At 59.8% G+C, this 18,909-nt stretch overlaps 1 protein-coding gene and 1 long non-coding RNA gene across 5 annotated transcripts in view; one reads left to right on the forward strand and one right to left on the reverse strand.

Annotated features, from left to right (window-relative positions):
- RBM19 (RNA binding motif protein 19) overlaps window positions 1-18,909 on the reverse strand; it is a 154,796-nt gene that overhangs the window by 58,373 nt on the left and 77,514 nt on the right. Inside the window, exon 22 of one of the 4 annotated variants that reach the window (XM_045459502.1) lies at window positions 379-3,103. The exons of the other annotated variants lie outside the window; for them this stretch is intronic. Within the exon in view, the coding sequence (XP_045315458.1) occupies window positions 2,872-3,103 (232 nt within the window). The 3' untranslated portion in view covers window positions 379-2,871. Of the gene's footprint in view, window positions 1-378; window positions 3,104-18,909 lie in introns of those variants that run through there. 4 annotated transcript variants of the gene reach the window in all.
- On the forward strand, window positions 1,463-12,238 carry LOC123588470. The gene is made up of 2 exons (XR_006707858.1): window positions 1,463-1,559; window positions 11,801-12,238. It is a non-coding gene; the product is annotated as an uncharacterized LOC123588470 (long non-coding RNA).

Genomic DNA, 18,909 nt, shown 5'->3' on the forward strand with positions numbered 1-18,909 from the left:
TGAGCCTCTTCTCCCGGCCCGCGGGAACCAGGCGCCGCGACTCTCTCGAAACCCCACCTCCCCTACCTCCGAGCTTTAGTTTTGAGATCTGCTAAGCCAAAATCAGGCAAAGCTCTAGGGAAGAAAATCTCGCCCCCCCCCCCCCCCCCCCCCCCCCCCCCGCCCAGTCAGGGATCAAACAGGTAAACACAGCTCGGACCATCCCCTGCCCTCCCTCACCCCAGCCCCGGAACCGGCCTCTCCTCCCAGATAAGCGTTTGAGAGATTCCCGGACAAAAGGATCAGGCCTGCCTGGCCCTCCTGTCTCACTTCCCAGCCCCAACCCCACCCTCACGTCCGTTTATCAAATATATATGCACAAATCGCTGCCAATAAATATTTAATGTGCGCGGCGTCTGAAGAGCTGTTATTGTATTTGGAAATCTCCACACACTTGCGGGCGCCCGGGCACACACACACGCGGGCTCAACGGCCCAGGATGCTTCAGGGCCAAAGACCGATTGGGTGAAAAACACAGGAAAGGCCGTAAGCCCTCGTGAAATGATATAAGCTAAATCCGAGGCGTTAACCCGCGGCCCTGCCAGCATGACCAGGCATCGGCCGGCCCAATTTCCGAAGGCAGGATGGTGGGTAAATGCGGCATTATGAATCCTCAAAATGAATCTGCACGTCTGCCCGCGGCTCCCCCCGCGGCTCCCCCCAGGCTGGGGAGAGGGCCAGCCTCCCGGGGAGGGGAGGGGCTGGAGGGGGCAGGCGGTGGGGCCCTGTCGGTCTGCCCGCCCGGCTGAGGCTCTCTGGCTCCTTCAGGCGGCAGGGCTGGGGCCCAGGGGCTGGGCAGGTGGGGACAAGCAGGAAGGTGAGGTGGGAGGGCTGAGGAGTCCAGCCTGCAAACCCTGCTTTATTGTGCCACCTAAAGGCCGACACAGCCCATGACAGACAGACGCGGCCTCTCCTCCTCCGCGGGAGCCCCAGGGCCTCGGCCAGGGCGGGTGGGCGGGCGGGGGGATGGCCGAGTTTTCTCGCAGGCTCGTTGGGTAAATGGTCCTTTGGCTCCGGGTGCTTCAGAGGGACACGGCGGTGGGGGGGGGGGGGGGTGCTGCAGGGAGGGTGTGCCTGAAGGGCACGAGGACCAGACCGCGACAGCAGTCAGACTGGTAAGAGAAGGCCTCGGTGAGCACCCGTGTGCCCAGGCCGTGCGGGGTGCCGTACCGACAAGGGTGCGGACCCCCGATGGGTGTGGGGGTCCTCCCTCCTCCCTGCCCCAGGCTCCAGGCTCCTGCCGGCCGTGGCGGGCTCGCCGTGCCTCTCAACCAGGGCACTGGTGTGGACACCAGGGTGCCCTCTGCCTCCCCCTGAGGCTGGGTGGAGCTCAGCTCTGCAACAGCAGAAGCCACATCTATCTTGCTTATCAGGGGCTCCGCAGCGAGGAGCCCAGGGCCTGGCTCACTGGGATGAACAAGCAAGAACACAGGAGCCCCGGACCGCAGACACGACCACCCGTACCTAGCCGCCGACACACACGGGGACGTGCCGAGGACTGCGTGAAAACAGACCACGGGGTACGTACGAACAGCACCGAGGTGAATTAGTCTCCCCACCTCCATTTTACAGATGGGGAGACTGAGCTCAGGGAGGCAGCAGCTCCTGTTACCAGGTGGCAGGGTTAGGATGCGAACCCGGGCGGGTCTGATGTTAAGCCGGAGCTCTCTTTGCACTGCACAGCGTTCGGTTTTCCTTCAACTGTCTGGACGGGGGCCGTCCACTTTCAGGAGTGGCGGGGCGCGGGGGGAGGGGGGTCCTCTTTCGGAGGTCTGGCCCCCCCGTCTGGCGTAGAGCTGGAAGGGGGTGGCTGGGAAGGGCTTGCTCGGACTCCCGTGGATCCGGTGACTCACCCGAGACCCCAGGGCTAGAGAGGGCGACTGAGTCCCAGTCCCTCCCACTCACGCCATGTGCCAGCCTCCTGCCTCTGCCCCCACGGATTACCATCCTGTCCCTCGATGGTCCCCGTGGCCTCTGCCCAGGTCTCCCCGTAGCCCTGATTTCTGGCGAGTTGGCCCATGTGAGCGTGTGCGTGAGAGAGGGAGGGGGAGAGGCAAACGGCTGAGGTTAATTCTTCCCTCTGCCGCGCACTGCAAGCTGAGGACGTTCTGTGCATGGCAAGCAGCTGAGGGTCTGGAGAAAGGCAAGGAAAATAATTAAAAGGTGGAGAGAAAAGCTGATGAGGAGAGGCGGAAGGCGGTGTGCTTACGGGGCCGGGAGGACGTGGCACTGAGAGCTTGGTGCGGGGTGGGGGGGCGGGGTGCACGGCAGAGGGGTGCCCTTGGATCCACGAGGGACCACGTGCAGAGATCCAAGGGGGGGCCTTGGGGAGGTCACAGCCCCTGTCTGCACACGTGAAATACGGTGTCCAAAGGCCCTGGTCCTTTCGGAAATCCCTAGTCCTTTCCAGGGCTCAGGGAAATGGTTATGTGAACGGGTTTCTCCCTCCCTTCTGAGAACGGCACCAGAGAGAGCTGAGGCTGAAGGGGCAGCTGCAAGATTAGGGTTCCATCTTAGAAGGAACTCCCCGAGGTCCGGGAAGCCCTGAGATGAACAGGCAAGGCTTCAAGACACGGTTGTTGCTGCCGAGGCCCCAGGCGCCAATGCCCGAATGCCTGTGAGGTGCTCGGCTTTTTACGGACAGACTCCAGGGGCGCCTGGGTGGCTCAGTTGAGCGTCCGACTGCGGCTCGGGTCATGATCTCGCAGTTCGTGGGTTCGAGCCCCGCCTCGGGCTCTGTGCCGACAGCTCGGAGCCTGGAGCCCGCTTCGGATCCCGTGTCTCCCTCCCTCTCTGCCCCTTCCCCGCTCACGCTCCGTCTCTCTCTGTCTCTCAAAAATAAATAAACATTAAAAGAAAAATTTTGAATACAGTTTCTGTTTCCCCAGGTGAGAAAACCAGCGGCCAGGAGGCCCAGCGACCTGTCCACGTCCCACGGCCGGGCGGGCGCTGTCTCATGGCTGCCGCTCCTCCGGCCGGAGGACAATGCTGGGGAAGGTGGATGGTCCTGGCTGCTTGTATCACCGCGCAGGATAATATAAGGCTGATGCTAATGATCTCGCAGCTATATCGAAAGAGAATTAAAAAGAAAAAAAAAAAAAAAAAAGGTTGGGGGGGGGGGAAATCGATGAAGTACCTTTAGCTCCTTGGAGATAAGCGATATATAAATACCAGCCATTATTAAGGTTCTTATCTGACAGGAAGGTCCACGGAGCCATTTTTAAGAGTGGCTTTTGAAGGGAGTTCTGCACACTCCGCCCCCCCCCCCCCCCCCATCCCCGTCTCCTGGGAGCAGAGGCCGCTGCCTGGGGGAGGCCGGGCAGGGCCGCCAGGGACCAGAGAGGGAGGAGAATCACAGGGCACCCAGGAACTCCCCCCAGCCCAGACCCTGCCGCTCGGGGAAGGAGACGCGCACGCTCCCCACTGTGTAGATAATAGAAACCACAAAATAGCAATTACTGTATCAGAAGCTGTGAATACAGAGGACATACCGGGCTTTTAAACACGGCCCTCCTTCCCTCCCCCACCCGCTCACACTTCATAACAAACTCGCACCTCACTTTTCCAATTATTTCATTCACCTTGGGTTCACCAATTACTCCCCCACGCGGCGGCCCCACCCCCCTCTGCCGCACCCAGAGCGAACGACTGCTGGCAGATCGGTCGGTGGGTTTGCCACAACCGGAGTTTGTTGTCACGTTTCTAATTTCTTCCCAGGCGGGTAGGGGTGGGAGGAGGGGGGAGGGGAGGAAGGGGTGGGAGGGGGGCGCGAGGTGTTGAGCGAGGCGAGCCAATTACGCCCGGCCCTCGTAAACAGGTCTGGGCATGCAAATCATGTCAGCACACAGGCCCGAACGCAGGCACAATATGTGTGCGTGTGTGTGCGTGTGTGTGTGCGTGTGTGCACGTGGGGACGTCCTCCCTCTGCACACGCTGCACACCCCACGGCCGGACCACAGCCCTGGCCGGCGACTGCTGGGGCCCTCTGCCTGTGCTACTGAAAACGGATGAATCGACCGCTCCCTCCTTGTTTGAAGCGATGGGATCAGGAGGAAGGAGTGAGAAAAGAAAGGTGAGGGGGAGGCAGACAGAACCCTCCAGAGATGCACAACTTGACAGCCGTACAGCTGCTCTGGTGCCTGGGTTCCGGGGCTTAATGAGGGGGCTGGGAGGCAGCCCGACCCTCTGGCCTGCACGCTGACACCAAGTGGGGGTCGGGCACACCTTGACAAAGAGCCCAGGCCCCTCTGTTCCCAGGATGTGCGTCCTTTCCGCCTCCCTATTTAGCTCTGCCGGAGGAACCGGCAACCCCAGCAGAAGTGCTGAGTCACGTGGGGAACTTTGTTGGCATGACTTCTCTTCCACCTGCGCTCAGTGCACTGCTGACGGGAAAAAAAGAATCAGCCGTCACCCGAGGGACGCAGAGTCAGACAACAGTGTGGTCGCAACAGGACGAAGGGGCGGTTTGCGATAAGAATACGCCCGAAGCTTCCTTCTCTTCCTTCTGGAGGGAAGAAGGAAGGGCTCAATCTCTTGGCAAAAAAGGAAAAAAGAAAAAAAGGCTTTCAAATAGAGCCCCTTTTCCAACACGCACAGTGCACGCACAGCACATCCGTCCGTTCCCCCAGCACTCCAGGCTACGAGCCCCTCGGCATGTGGCAGCCGCGTGAGCGAGGCACGGCTGCTCCCGTTTGACAAACGGAGCAGATGGGGCTCAGAGAAGTCACGTGATTTCTCCAAGGCCGCTCAGCCAGTCGTTGCGTACCACAGGGGGCGACGGGTCTGGCCCCAGGTCCCGTAGGCGGCAATGAGCCGCGCTGGGCTCAAGGTGGGCGGCCTGTCCCCTCGTGCCTTTGATCACGCAGGGCTTACGGGTGCTGTCTGCTGGACCAACAGCCAGCTAGACGCCCCCTGTGTGCCGGGTACTCGGAGGGAGGCAACAGTGGGCCAGACACCAGCCTTGGTCTCAGGGGACGCTGGCCTGACGGGGAAGAGCCGGCAGGCGGGCGGCGGGCCCCTCTCTGCCCTGCCGAGGCAAGGAGAGACAGGCCGACGGGCCACCTCCAGGCAAACCCCTCCCTCCGTCCACGTTAGGTGATGTCTGCAGTACCGTGAGGCTGCGGGACAGGACCCATCACCCCAACCCCCCAGCCGGGGCGTCCAAACCAAAGCCTCTGATCCAGCCTCACAAACGGGGAAAGGAAGGCTAATCCAACAACACTGGCTTTCCTCCTGCTCCCGAAGCCACCAAACTCAAGCCTACCTCAGGACCTTTGACCTCACCCTTCTTGTTACCTGGACCTCTCCTTCCCTAGACGTTCCCACAATCAACCCCTGCCCGTCATTCGATTTCTGCTCAAATGCCACCTTTCCAAAGAGGCCATTCCGCTGAATGTTCCCCACCCCCCCTCGCCCCCCTCGCCGGCCACTGTCCCACCTGCGCACCGAGGAAATGGCTTGTTTCCTTGTCCTTGACCTCCCTCTTCTAGAAACAGAAAGAACGCTCCGAGACGGCAGAGGTCGTGCCTCGCACACACGCCCACCATCCGGGCACCCACCCGGCACCCGTGGGCCCTCCCTGACTCGCAGGTCCCTATCCTCCCCGTGCCTGTGCTGTTGTGGCCACGCGGTCACGTGTGGGGGCAGGACACTCAGTCCTTCTGTCCTCAGGACGCGTCTTCACGGGCCACAGCCACAGCTTATTGCAAGGAGCGTTTGGCCCCCGGGGCCAGCGCCCCTCCCCAGGTAGCCACATCCCCCCCTTCGATTGCGGTGAAGAAACAGCAGGAAATACAGACGGGGCCGACTCAAGTAGTTACGAGGGGACGGGTCCCTAGACTGGGAGGTTCAGAAGCGAGCCCTGCTGGGTAAGGGCGGACGCGGGTCCGTGCAGACGGCCTCGGCCAAGGGGCGGGCACAGGCAGGCAGGCTCGCGGCGGCCGCTCCCCCCCACCCCCCCGAAGGCTGCCTGGTGAGCGGAGACACGCTGTGGCCTGGAGCCTCGTGGGGCACGGGCTCTCGGGGACATTTAGCGGACGCAGACTGAGGCGTGCAGCTTCTTCCTCTTTTGTTCTCGCTCGCTCTCTTGTTAAAGGGTGGCTGTTAGACTGAACTTTTCCAATTACTCACCACTCATCACGGTGAGAGCCGGATGCGGAAAGGTTACCTGCTCACCATCGGGAGCCAGCCTTCCTTTCATTTTTGCCTCTTGGAGGCTGAAAAATGGCCCGGTTTCCGAGAAAGTGAGAAAAGCGGCGCGGGGAACAGCGTTTAGCTTTTCTCAATAGCCTTTCACGGGGTCCTTTCCAGGCAACCGTGACCCTCTCGTTTTCCAGACGAGGAATCCTGGGGAGGAGCAGTTAAATGGTATCTCTGAATCAGAGCTGGGGCCCGAGGACTCTCTCGAGAGGCTCCTGCCAGGAGGGGATGTGGCCCTGGGAAATGGAAGGTCTGGCCTGGCTCTGCCCTCACCAGCTGGGTGACCCTGGCTGAGCTGTTTCCAGGCCGGACTGACGAATGGGGAGGAGGGGAGGGGAGAGGAAGGGAAGATGGAGAGAGAGAGAGAGAGGACACATGGGCACAGGAGAGGGGAGTCTGATCTGCCCTAGGTTCAGGGCCACTGCTCCACTAGAGGGGGCAGGGGCCACTCGGCCCCAGTCTGGATGGCCAGCTGGACACGTGGGCCCAGGAGCAGCAGATCTGTTCTTTCCTCTAAACAGGCCTACAGTCGAGATTCTTCTGAGAAATGAGATTTTTAAAAAAGGGTTTTTTTTTTTTTTTTTTAATGTTCTATTTATTTTTGAGAGAGAGAGACACAGAGCATGAGCAGGAAGGGGCACAGAGAGAGAGGGAGACACAGAATCCGAAGCAGGATCCAGGCTCCGAGCTCTCGGCGCAGAGCCCGACGCGGGGCTCGCACCCACGAACCGCGAGATCACGACCTGAGCCAAAGTCGGACGCTCAACCGACTGAGCCCCCCAGGCGCCCCTGAGAAATGAGATTTTTAAATACTGGTGACAAGGCCAAGATATTTGAGACACTGTGTCCCCAAATCAAATGAGCAGACGCACCTGTGGGCTTGCCCAATCGTCACCGCCACATCCGGGTCCCGGTCCCGATTTGGTTCCAAGAGATGGGAAGGGGTGGTCTACTTCCAAAGTGACAGAACTGCCTCACCTCCGTGTTACCCAGGACCGGGTCCCTCCCGGCGCCCTGCGGCCCAGCGGCCCTCTTGCCGGCTTGTGTTCGCGTAACGTGACCCGTGTGGGATTCTAAGCTCCTTGAGCTGGAGAGAAGGTCTTGCCGGGGTGGTTTGCTCTACGGCATCGACCCCAGGCACCGACAGTCTGTGGCCACACCTGCCCTGACCGAGCACAGGTCACCGCCCTCCAGGACCCGCGCCCGGATTTGAGGCGTGGTAGGAATTTGAACGTGCCTTGTCTTTCGTGCGCTACGGGTCCTTCATTCGCTCAGCAACGACTTCCTGAACGTGTGCTGGGCTCTGAGTGGCAAAAGAGCAGCGGCCCAGACGCGCTCTGGCCTCCACCGGCCGCAGCCCCTTCCTTCCTTCCTCAAGGATTGTAAGCCGGTGGTTTCCTTTTTTTTTTTTTTCTTCTCTCTCTAATCCCGGAGCGATGCGTTGAGCATTCATCTCCGATACTCGTATGCTTTTGATTCGGAAACGTGTATATACCGCTGTTCCACTGCATATGTACGTCTTTAAATACTGAAATATTAGAAGACTTGAAAGGATGAGAAAAAAAGTAAGCAGAAATGGAAATTCTAATGTTTTTCTCCTGTTCCTCCAACTGGCTGGCATAGGCCCATGTTTTGGGGGGGGGGGGGTCACACCTTTTGAAGGCACACAACGGGCCCAGCGGTGTTGAGTTTATTCCACGGATAACTGGAGGCCGTCCTCGGCAACCCGTGAAGCAGGAGTTACGCACCTATGTTACATATGGAGAAATTAAGGCTCAGTCTGCTTAAGGGATTTGAGGGAAAACTCACAAGGCTATATATTCAATGGCAGAGCCAGGACTCAACCTTAGGCCTAATGAAATTCTAAAGCCTGTGCTCTTAACCGTGGCCTTGCAAGAGAGGGGGTCCATCTGTGCATGGCTGAAGGATTTAAGAAGCAAACGAAGGCTGAATACTGTCTGCTACACCTGAGTAGAGTCCTTAGAAAATGTCATAAAAATAGTTTTAAGGTAAGAGGCAACTTTTTAAGAACGATTTTTCAAACCAGTCCTGAAAGATGGTCATAGGTACTTTATGGAAAAAAGGCTCCTGGAATTAAATAAATTTGAGAGCTGTCTGGTTCAAGCGACTTTCGCAAGCTTCTCTGCTGCAGACCTTGTCAGTGCCTTGGAGGTCCTAGGTACATGCAAGATGGATCTGGAAGTGAGAGGGAAGACCTGGTATTTTTCAAACTCATCTGGCAACTGAACCCCTCCGGCCGCCAACAGGAAAACCTATTAGCATCTCTCAGAAGGCAGCTGGGAAATGTAATTTGGGAGATGGAAAGGCAGGTAGTAACCATGGAAGGCCCGAGCACTCACACGGGGGTGAAGCCGCTAACTCGCCAGGGGCTCTGAGCGGTGGGGAGCTGCTGCAGGGGGTCTGGTTTCAACGGCGAGGGGCCAAGTTCCCGCATCAGTGAAAGAACAGAAGCACGGAGTCAGATGTGGGTTCAGATCCCAGCCCTACACCCGACGTCCCCTTTCTGAGGCTCAGCTCCGGCACCTGAGAAGTGATCATCCCGCCCTACGAGGCTGCTGGACCCAGGGTTCCTGGCGTAGAACGGGAATGAAGAAACGGAAGCTGGTGTCGGCAACGCCCTTGACCGTAAAAAGGACCCGCAGGCGTGCCAAGCAAGGGACGGCTTCCAAGCCCTACGGCGTTTCAGGTTGGAGCTAGAAGGAGCCCGCTGGGCCAGTCAGGCCCCTCCTGGCGGACCCCAGGGGTTTCTAGCGGAGAGCCAGATGGGACCTTGTGATTCTTGGTGCCCCGAAAAAGGCAGCAATTCTCCGTCTTCCCCACATGACCCACCAGTTTTATAAGATAATTGGAAGAAACTGTCCCCAGGGAGGCATCCCTCAGCCAGACCCAGGCACCCCCGTGTCCCCTCGGGCGGAGCGAGTCCCCCGGATCAGCCCGTGCTCGGAGGGAGAGGAGCAAGACGCAACCCCTGGCCTGGGGCGCACGTTCTGGTCAGTTCCACGCCTCTGCCGGGGTGAGTTAATGGAATCCACAGCGGCTGCTCTCCCCCACTTTCTCCCTCTCTAGTCTTCAGCTGCCTCAAGTACAGCTAATCCCATTACAAGGAAATAAAGTGGATAATTCAGGCTAATGAAATCGTTACAAGAATGTGGCCAGCCAGAGGTGGACATTCAGAACCAATTTAACACCCTTTGGTGTCATTATCCTCAGTGCAGGAAATGCTGGAGAAGAGGAAGGAAAAAAATGAAAAAGGGAGAAAAAGACAAGCCCAGCCTCCTTCTTGTTGGCTTAACTCTGGTTGAAGAACGGACCCGCCGCGTATCTTGCTCGTTGTTAGTATCTCCGCCAAGTCCCCGTATCTCCACGGTAACCCCGGGGAATATCAAAGCGGGTGGGACGAACCCGGAAGTCACCTGCCGTGGGTAAACCCGCGGACCCCTCCACGCCTTTCGTTCTGCCCAAATCTGTTGCTGCTCCGGCAAGGACCATGAAGGGGTGACCCCCTGGGCCCCAAGATACCACCAAACTCTGAAGCCTCTGACGCTGAGTGGGGCAGGAGAAGCTGGGGTGACCTCCCAGGCAAAACAGAGCAGCCGGCGGGACCCTGTCTCAGGTGGGCCTGGGGGGCCGAGCAGGGGGCCGCCGTCCCCACTGGCCCACAGCCCCTCATGCCGCCTGCTGCCGGGTCACGTCCAGACCTGCTGGGAAGGCTGACTCGAGAAATAGCCACTCAACCTCGGAGCACCCGCTACCCACACTCGGGTCAGATGGCTCCGACGGGGGGCCCGCTCCTGCCCCTGCCGTGTCGCCACACACTCCGGAAGGGCCCTGACAGTTGCCTTTCCTTTGGATCCATTTCAGGGCTCGGGACCTTAAGGAGGACGGCACCTACCCCGAATCCCCGTCATCTTTAGTCGGTTCCCATCAGCTTGACGCTCTCTTCCAAATGAGTCCTAGGCTGTTCGAACCCCTCAGACTAAGGGCACCAGTCTCCAGTGACCCGGGTCCTAACTGGGGAACACGCATGGCAGGTGGAGAAGAGGGAGGAGGAGGTGAAGGGAAGGGATCCCACAGATGTGAGAACATCCGCTGTGCTCGCGGGGTTGTGTAGAGATCTTAGGTGGCCACGCGGGGCAGAAGGGAGTTACAGTCACTGGGGGTTAGAAGGCTCCCGGGGACGGTCCCCCGCCCAACCCCCCGGTTCTTTGCGCCGAACAGCAGTCCTCAGTAACCAACGCCGCCCTCTACGTGGCGAGCGACAGGAAGGCCTCTGGGGAGACTGAAGACGGGCAGCCTCACAGCCTGCAGGACTTGGGGTGCACCAACACATATGCCCCACTCACGGCCTCTGGGCCCCGCCTCTGCTGACCTCCCTGGAGGAGCACAAAATGGCACACGTCTACATCCAGGCGAGTCCACGTGATGTCCCGGCAGCAGCTCTAGAAAGGGCTGGGACGGGGGCAGGGGCCCTGGCCGGGTCCAGCGAGCCCTCCTGGGAACACCGATGGGATGGGAGCCAATGCCACGACTCAGGGGCCGAGGACAGAGACTCGGGGAGCCAGGGGCTCGGAGCAAAGCAGGCCGCGTGCCGTCCAGGCCATGCAGCATCTGCCCACTCGCCTAGAAGCCCGAGGACCCAGAAGGAAGACAGGGGGCCCCCAGAACTGACGACGCCACGACACCCGCGCGCTAAGCTTCTGCCCGCCATTCGCGGGCAAGCCGTTGCCCCTGCCCCTTGCCTGCTGAAAGCCTGTTTACTTTTTCCTTTACAAACTTGCTCATCTAACTTCTCATCCCGGAGCAGCTGAGAACGGCAAAGCGGTTAATAGAGGCGGGCGCCTAAAAGGCCTCAAGAAGTGACGAGTGACAGGCACGGATCAGACCAGGGGCCCCGCACGCTTTCTCTGTCCAGAGCCGCTGAGTAAATATTTTTGGCTTTGCAGCTCCTCAGCTCTGACACTGCAGAAAGCGAGGGGTCACAGGCAGTGTGTACATGAACGGGTGCAGCCGTGTGCCGATAAAACTTGATTTCCCAAATAAGGTAAAGGGGCGGGGGGGGGGGGCCTGGTGCCACACGAGCCTTATTTTGCCAACCCCTGAATTAGCCAAAGAAATCCCACCAAAAGACGATTCTTTCCTGGCAAGATGCAGCAGTCCGGGCCTGTCACGTGTTGGGAACCCGACGTGGGGCTCGATCCCACGAACCATGAGATCACGACCTGAGCTGAAGTCAAGAGTCAGGTGCTTAACCGGCGGAGCCGCCCGGGCGCCCCTGCTTCTGGCCACTCTTGTGACCCAGATCGTAGACACCACTGGGCACGAGAGCCAGAGGGCGGGGAGGGGGCCGGTGCTGGCTGGTGCCAGGCCGGATGTGCCACCTTCACGGCTCAGAGCAACCCCACGGGGCGGCAGTCCTCCCGGGGCGAGGGGAGGTCTGTCCGAGGGCTTGCGCCCAGGCCCGTGGAGCTCCCTGACTTCCGGCTCTGCCACCCTGCCCCTGGGGGCACAGCAGCCCACTTCTGCCCTTGAACGAACTCCTCAGGTTCTAGCCGTGCCCGCCGGCCACCGGAAGCCATCAGGCAAACGACGGAGGAAGCACAGAAGAGGCCGAGGAGATGACGACAGATAGCAGCTTCTAAAGAGCTCGGCATTCCAGAGGCTGGGGTGTGCCTCCGAGAGCGGAGGAGCCTCAGCATCTGATCTTCCAGGAAAAAGCCAGGCCTGCGGCCACAGGGGATGACAGCCGAGACATGTCTGCAGGAAGGCGAGAGCGGCAAATCCACAGCGCGGGCCAATCGATGGCAGGCGCTGGAGGCCGTCCTGGGGGCACGGCAGGGGACAGGGGACAGGGAGCGAGGACAGTGATTCATGCCGCTGAGCCTGCCAGCACCGAGGGGGAGGACAGGCGCTCGCCTTGGCTAGGGCAAATATTATTTTTAAAAGTCTACGAAAGAAAACAACAATAAAACAACTCAGGCTCGGGGTGGCTGGCGAGTTTCCGGATGCAGGGAGAGGAGAAAAGAGATTTGCGAGAGGGACCGTTTGTTTGGGGCCGAACGAACCCACGCAGAACTCTGCTCGGTCGGAGAACGGGGAGGGGAGGTGGAGAATCAGGTGGTCACCAGAGGCTCAGAGCCACGGGTGTCGAACCCGGGCCATGCGCGGTGTGGGGTCTGGCACGGAGCCATGGGCTCCGGAGGGCGGGTTCCGGAGGGGGCTGCGGGCGAAGGAGAGGCAGGGACCGCGAGGACCGTGAGTGTGGGTCCTGCCGTGGAGCATCCGGGTGTGTGGGGTGGGGAGGCGTCTCCCTGATAAGACAGCCCGTTAGGGCCAGACAGGACCTCGGGGCTGGGACGACCGAGGAGCCGCAGGCAGAGGGTGCAGGGCAAAGAGAAAACCCCTTCCCCGGAGGGAAGGAGGCCCCGTATGCAACGACCACGGTCCCCACGGTGAGTCGAGGAGCCACCCTTTGCAGAGTTCGCGAGGAGGGAAGACGTAAATTATCGTGTGTCTGGCGACGCACAAAGCCCTCCACACGCTTTGTCGGCTCCCTCGCAGCAGCCAGGAGACGGGCTGCGTGTGCCAATCCGGGCTGTGCCTCTCCTTCCTCGCTTCCCTCCTTGTCCCATCTGCAAGACGAGGGGGCGCGGCCACAGCTTTTCCCGAGGCAGCAGGCCCGCGGTGACCTGGGCCCCGGGGGTGGCCACGCGCTGGGCTGGGCAAAAACAGTCAAAGGTTTCTGGGCCCTCCTGGGGCCGAGTGGGAGGTAATTAAAAGCAGACCCGGTTTCTCCGGCTGCACCCAAGCCCCTGGCAGAACAGAAATTCCGTCCCCATCACGTGCGGGGCTTCCCGCTCCCGGTGGGGAGTTGGCGCCCCATGTGTGGGGTGGTCCCGACCCCAGCTGGGAGACGTCGGGAGTCCGGAGGCGTAGGTGGTGCCGAGCACAGGCTGGAGGGTCAAGCTGGAGCCTCGGCTTGCTCCTTTGTAAAATGGGGACAACGGCCTGGTGCTCCACGGAGCTGTGCTAAGGATTAACTGAGATACTACGTCTGGGGCACTTCACGGGCAGCTGGGCCCACGGTGAGCGCTCACAAAGAGGCGACGAATGCGGGCATCACGTCAGGCAAGTACGGACAACTGCGCGTGTGCTCTCCTCCGTCTTCCAGATGAGACGCCCGCCCCGCCTACCTTCAAGGAGCCAAGCCACAGAGGTGGCCCTGCCACAGGGACGCTCTGTCTTGTTTCACCCTCCCCACCTGGACCCAGGGAAGTGCCCCCTGGGCGTGGTTTGCCCCCTGGGATTCTGGGGGATGATTTCCCTTGAAACAAGGTTCCCCTTGCGGGGGAGAACCCCCCTCCCTGCTACGCCAATGACCACGGCTGGGATCCAGGGACATTTACTGAAGGTGCTTGGGGGGGGTGGGGGGAGGTGGGGACAGTTACTATGGCAGAGCCGTCACCTGCTCTCCAAATACCCACGGCTCCCACGCCTGCCAGCCCCCGCAGGCAGGTGGAGCCATGAGGTCCAGACTGGCCTGTGAAGCGTGAGCGTGGCCGTGCGGCTGTCTCTTCCCCCGCCAAGGAGAAGCCCGAAAACCACACGCTGAGCCGCGGGGTTGTTGCCACAGCGCAGAGCCCATCCGGACTAATGCGGGAACGAGGACAGAAGCGCTTGGGGGCGGGGACCGAGCTACCTCCGAGCAGGAGCCGAAACGCAAAGCAGAGAAACCCAAGAACGGCAGCCCCTGGGACGGGAGCTCCAGGAGACGCATCTCCAGAATCCAAGTCTGGTTTGTTCCTCCGTGAAACTGGTGGCACCTCCGACGTGCCCGGCACTTTGCCAGGTGTGCCGAAGGCGCGGGGACAGCGAGGCCCCGCGCCTGCCCAATCTCGCAAGTCCTTCAGCATTGGGGTGGCTCTCCCCGTTTCCAAATGATAATGAGGAGAAAGCGACCAGGGGCCAAATCTGGCCTTCCACCTGCCTGGGTACATAAGGCCGACCTGGAACACAGCTATGCCCGCTCTGTGGCACAGACCACGCGGCCCAGAAGGCCGAAAATGTGGCCTCTCTGGCTCCGCGTTCGCGTTCTCTGGGGAAACAGAGGCAGCGGGATACGTACAGGATGTAGAAAGAGCTCGACCACCCGGGAGTGGCTCATGCTCGCGCGATCACGGAGGGCCAAGCAACTCCGCCCTCTGCCGTCCGCCCGCAGGCTGGAGGCTCAGGGAGGCTGGTGGTGTGGTCCAAATCCAAGAGCCCGAGACCCGGTGGGCCTGTGGTACCGGCCCTGGTCTGGGGGCCCAAGAGCCAGGTACAGCGATGTCCAGGGGAACGTCGCAGCGGAAGCGGAGAGCAGATTCGCCCTTCTCCCTCGGCCTGCACGGTGCCCGCCCCCGCCGGGGAGGGCCGCGTGCTTTACGCACGTCACCAGCCCACAGCGGACATCCTCCCCAACACCCTCACAGAGGCCACCCCGGAAAAAGTGTCTTACCAGCTCTCTGGGCACCGGGTGGCCCCGTCGAGTTGGACATGCGAAGTTAACTCCCGCGGGCTCTGCCCAGGAAGGTTGGCAACCCCAGTTCTAGAGCAATCTCATCCCCGGGGCCCCGAGCCCAGTCCGCAGTCACGGTCACGGCCCCCCAGCTCCGGACCTCCACCCTGCACTGCTGGGCCCTAATCCCGTCACCCTGAAAACCACGGTCTTTTACCTCCTCACTCCTGCGTTCTCGGTCTCCCTTAATCAGGTGCTTCTGAGATCAGGAGGCACTTAATAGAGGCCGTGAGAAAACCCAGGTCAGCTGGTCTCTCCGGAGGTGGGCACCAAGCTCCGTCAGGCCTCCCTGCCTTGCCCTCCCCAGGCATCGTCTACCTGAGGGCCCGAGTTGAGGAGCTGCGGCCGGGGAGCCACCTGCCACGGCTGAACCTGCCCTCCCCCACCCCCGCTCCTCTCCGCAGGCCCGGGAGAGGGGGACACCCGTGCGACCACCCTGCCAGGCTTGTGACAAGACATGGTGCCGCCCCCTCCCCGGTCCCCACCGCACACACATCCTCACCCCCCACAAACTCACCACAGCACAGAGACCTCAGAGACGGGAGGCAGGCGGCCCGAGGTTGCCTGTCTGCCCGCCTGTCCAGGGTTCCACGTTAGGAAAGTGCTCCCTAAACTAAATCCTCGCCAAGAAGCGTGATTAAGTAGAAAGAAAGAAAAGAGAGCCAGGTGCCAGAGCCGGGGTGGGGGTGGGGGGGTAAAAAAGGGCGGAGGGGGGAGGACGTGTACACGCCGTGTTGTTTCGGGGGTGAAACACAGGACCTTGGCCGTGGTGGCTGCCTGTGGGGGGCACAAAGGGCCAGCCCTTGTGTCCTACCAGGGGTGGGGCTGGGCCGAGGCTGGGGTGGCCCGTCTCCCTGACAGTTGGCTTCCCGCTCCCAGCCAGCGCCCCACCTCCGGGGGCCACCGGTTCTGCCCCAGCTCGCTCGATCCGGGGGCAGGGCGGCGCTGGCCTCGGGGGCCGGCCTCAGCCAGGACCCTGCCGCGGGAGCTCAGGGCGGTTCTGGAAGGCATTCTGTACACCGCCTGTGGGTCTCTGTGGGATCAGCTCCTTCCACATCCCGCTCTCCCTGCTCCCCAGGGTCACCTCCACCACACTGTCTGCACCGATCGTCTCTCAGCTTCCAGTTCGGGAAGAACCAAATTAATACATATATTTGCTATTTATACTATGCCTTTTCACAGCTTTTACGCTGCCTGGTGTTTTCTAGAAAACATATAAAACAATTGTTTCTTTTTTTTTTTTTTTTTTTTTAATTTTTTTTTTTTTCAACGTTTATTCATTTTTGGGACAGAGAGAGACAGAGCATGAACGGGGGAGGGGCAGAGAGAGAGGGAGACACAGAATCGGAAACAGGCTCCAGGATCTGAGCCATCAGCCCAGAGCCTGATGCGGGGCTCGAACTCATGGACCGCGAGATCGTGACCTGGCTGAAGTCGGACGCCTAACCGACTGTGCCACCCAGGCGCCCCTAAAACAATTGTTTCTATCACACAATCTATAAAACAAAACAAAACAACATCAGACGTATAAATGCAGTAAATACGTGTGTACGTAACATATATACGGGTGTACCAGAGAAGTATTTTTTTATGTTCGAAACGTTTAAAAACGTTAAAGGGAGAAATGAGGCCCACGGACACCTCAATTACTGGTCCTTCCAACCACAGGTGGATTGCAGCCCGTTCCTCCCTCCTAAAAAGTGTAGTGCTAAGAAAATAATGTTCTCTCTTGATCTGTGTATCCAAGGTGCCCAGGAGAACCACTTGCTTCCCTCATTCCCTAGGCTGCCAGGGAGCTCAGGCTACATCCAGTATCTCACTGCAGAAACCCACCTAGGCCAAGTCTTTTGGCCCAAATATGGCCCTCACCTGCACACAGCTCCAACTGTCCCCTCCCAGGTCTATTTCTCCAGACGCCCTATGGAGGGCATCGCCCTGCCTCCCTTATGGGTGTGTGTGTGTGCGGGGGGGGGGGGGGGGGGGTGAGCGGAGAGGGGTGGGGTATTTCTTCCCAGCGTCCTTCTCCTTTGGACACCACCCCCGCCCCCGCCCGCAGTTCTGTCCTGCCCGCTACAACAACAGCTCCCCTAGGAAGTCCCTCCTCCATCCCCGACTGCTGTCTGGTGCCCCACCTTGTCACCCTGGCCCCCGGGGGCAGTGACGGGGGCTGCCGGAGAAAACACAGGGCGCGCGGCGACATGAGAATTTCAGATAAAGAACAAGGAACTGTGTTTAGGGTCATCTTTGTCCCAAATATTGCGTGTGACACACACTACAAAAAAAACCCACCAAACACCAAAACCCAACAAAACAGAAACAAAACGAATCACCTCCCCTCGCTGTATGTAAAACCTTTTTAAAATCTGAAATTCAAATTGAACTGGGCATTTGGTATTTTTATTTGCCATGTGTGACACCCGTGTAGTGACATATTTTTGCTGTGGGGTCTCTGGGCGCCCCCCTGCCCCCTCCTCCACCGGTTCCCCGTGGGCTCCACAGCTCTGCCTGCGTCTGCGAAGCATGCATTTAAAGCAGAGGCAGGAATTCTGCTTCCAGCGGGCACCCTGACAGATATGAAGGCTCTTACTCTGTTGGCCTTGTCCTGATGACGGTCTTCTGTCAAGTGGCTTCCAATCCTCGGGGTGAGTTGTTTAGACTCCACACCGCCCCAGGGCCTGTGGGCTCCGCCTGCCTCAGTCCCGACATCTCAGATCAGAGCCACCCCTTTTAGGAAGCCTTCCCTGACCACCTGCACCGAACTCCCAGGCACCACGGACCCATCGCCGCACAGCAAGCCAGCACTGCGTGTCAGTCCCTGACGTCACCTGTTTACTGGCCATCTCCCCGCGTGCACAGGAGCTCCGGGGCAGGGCTCTCCGTGGTCTTGAGGAGAAGCCCTCTCTGCCTCTCAACATCAGTACCTACGTCACACGTACCTAAGTGCCCCCCACGTCCCCAAGCTGCTTCGTGACACGTGGCAAGGCTTGCCCCAACGGGGGCGCTGCCCTAGGGGTCTGTGGAGACGCGCGGGCTCATTGTATTGGATTCTCCGCCTGGCCCCGATAATGACTTTCCTCGACCAAGTTTCTCGGTGGCGGCTGCTGTGGAAGAAAGTGATAGAACCGGGGACAGGTACAGTTGCCATGATACGGCCGTCGTGGTAATTTAGCCTCAGAGCTCCGGCTCCCCTGGAATAATTTAACGATCGGTCATGCAAAGGGGAGGAAGGAGGACAATGTCGCGTGGCTTGATGTCTCCACCTCCAAAAAATAATCTAAGTTCCCGCAGCCAGAGAAGGCCCCTGGTCGGAGACGGAAGGGTGACAACATTTCCTGCCAGGATCCCGGTGGGGACGCCTTACCTATCTGCCTTTATGGGGAGTGCGGGAAACAGCAAGTGAATTAGAAAAACCGTGGGGACATCTATTCCGAACCGTGTCTTTCCCTGGCCGCCAGTTATGTTCCTTTCGTACCCAGAGCCTTGGAGCGTCTTTCTTTTTTTTTTTTTTTAATTTTTTTTTTTTTTCAACGTCTATTTATTTTTGGGACAGAGAGAGACAGAGCATGAACGGGGGAGGGGCAGAGAGAGAGGGAGACACAGAATCGGAAACAGGCTCCAGGCTCTGAGCCATCAGGCCAGAGCCTGACGCGGGGCTCGAACTCCTGGACCGGGAGATCGTGACCTGGCTGAAGTCGGACGCTTAACCGACTGCGCCACCCAGGCGCCCCTGGAGCGTCTTTCTTTAAAGCAACCGCTCCTCAAAGCCTCTGACCGGCTTCCTCCCTCCTTCAGGCCTCCTGCCCCAGAGGACAGAGGACAAGGGAGCTGGGGACGGGAGAGGGCGTGGATGAGAAACGGAGACACCGCTCTGGGCCCATGACCCCTGTCTCCCTGACCGGAGACCAGGCTGCTTCTATAGGCTGGAGAAACCCCTTGGTGCCACAAGTCACTTGTTGCTTCCTTGGGCCTTGAAAATACCTTGAAATACCCAGGGGCAGGGAGCAGCTCTTTAGAAAGCCGGTTCCTCTGTTGTGCAAAGCCTGTACGTGGGGGTGCGTGCACGGCCTCCACCCCCAGGAAGTGAGCCCCCCTGTGTG

This window comes from Leopardus geoffroyi, chromosome D3 (genome assembly GCF_018350155.1).
Source record: "Leopardus geoffroyi isolate Oge1 chromosome D3, O.geoffroyi_Oge1_pat1.0, whole genome shotgun sequence".
Lineage (NCBI taxonomy): Eukaryota > Metazoa > Chordata > Mammalia > Carnivora > Felidae > Leopardus > Leopardus geoffroyi.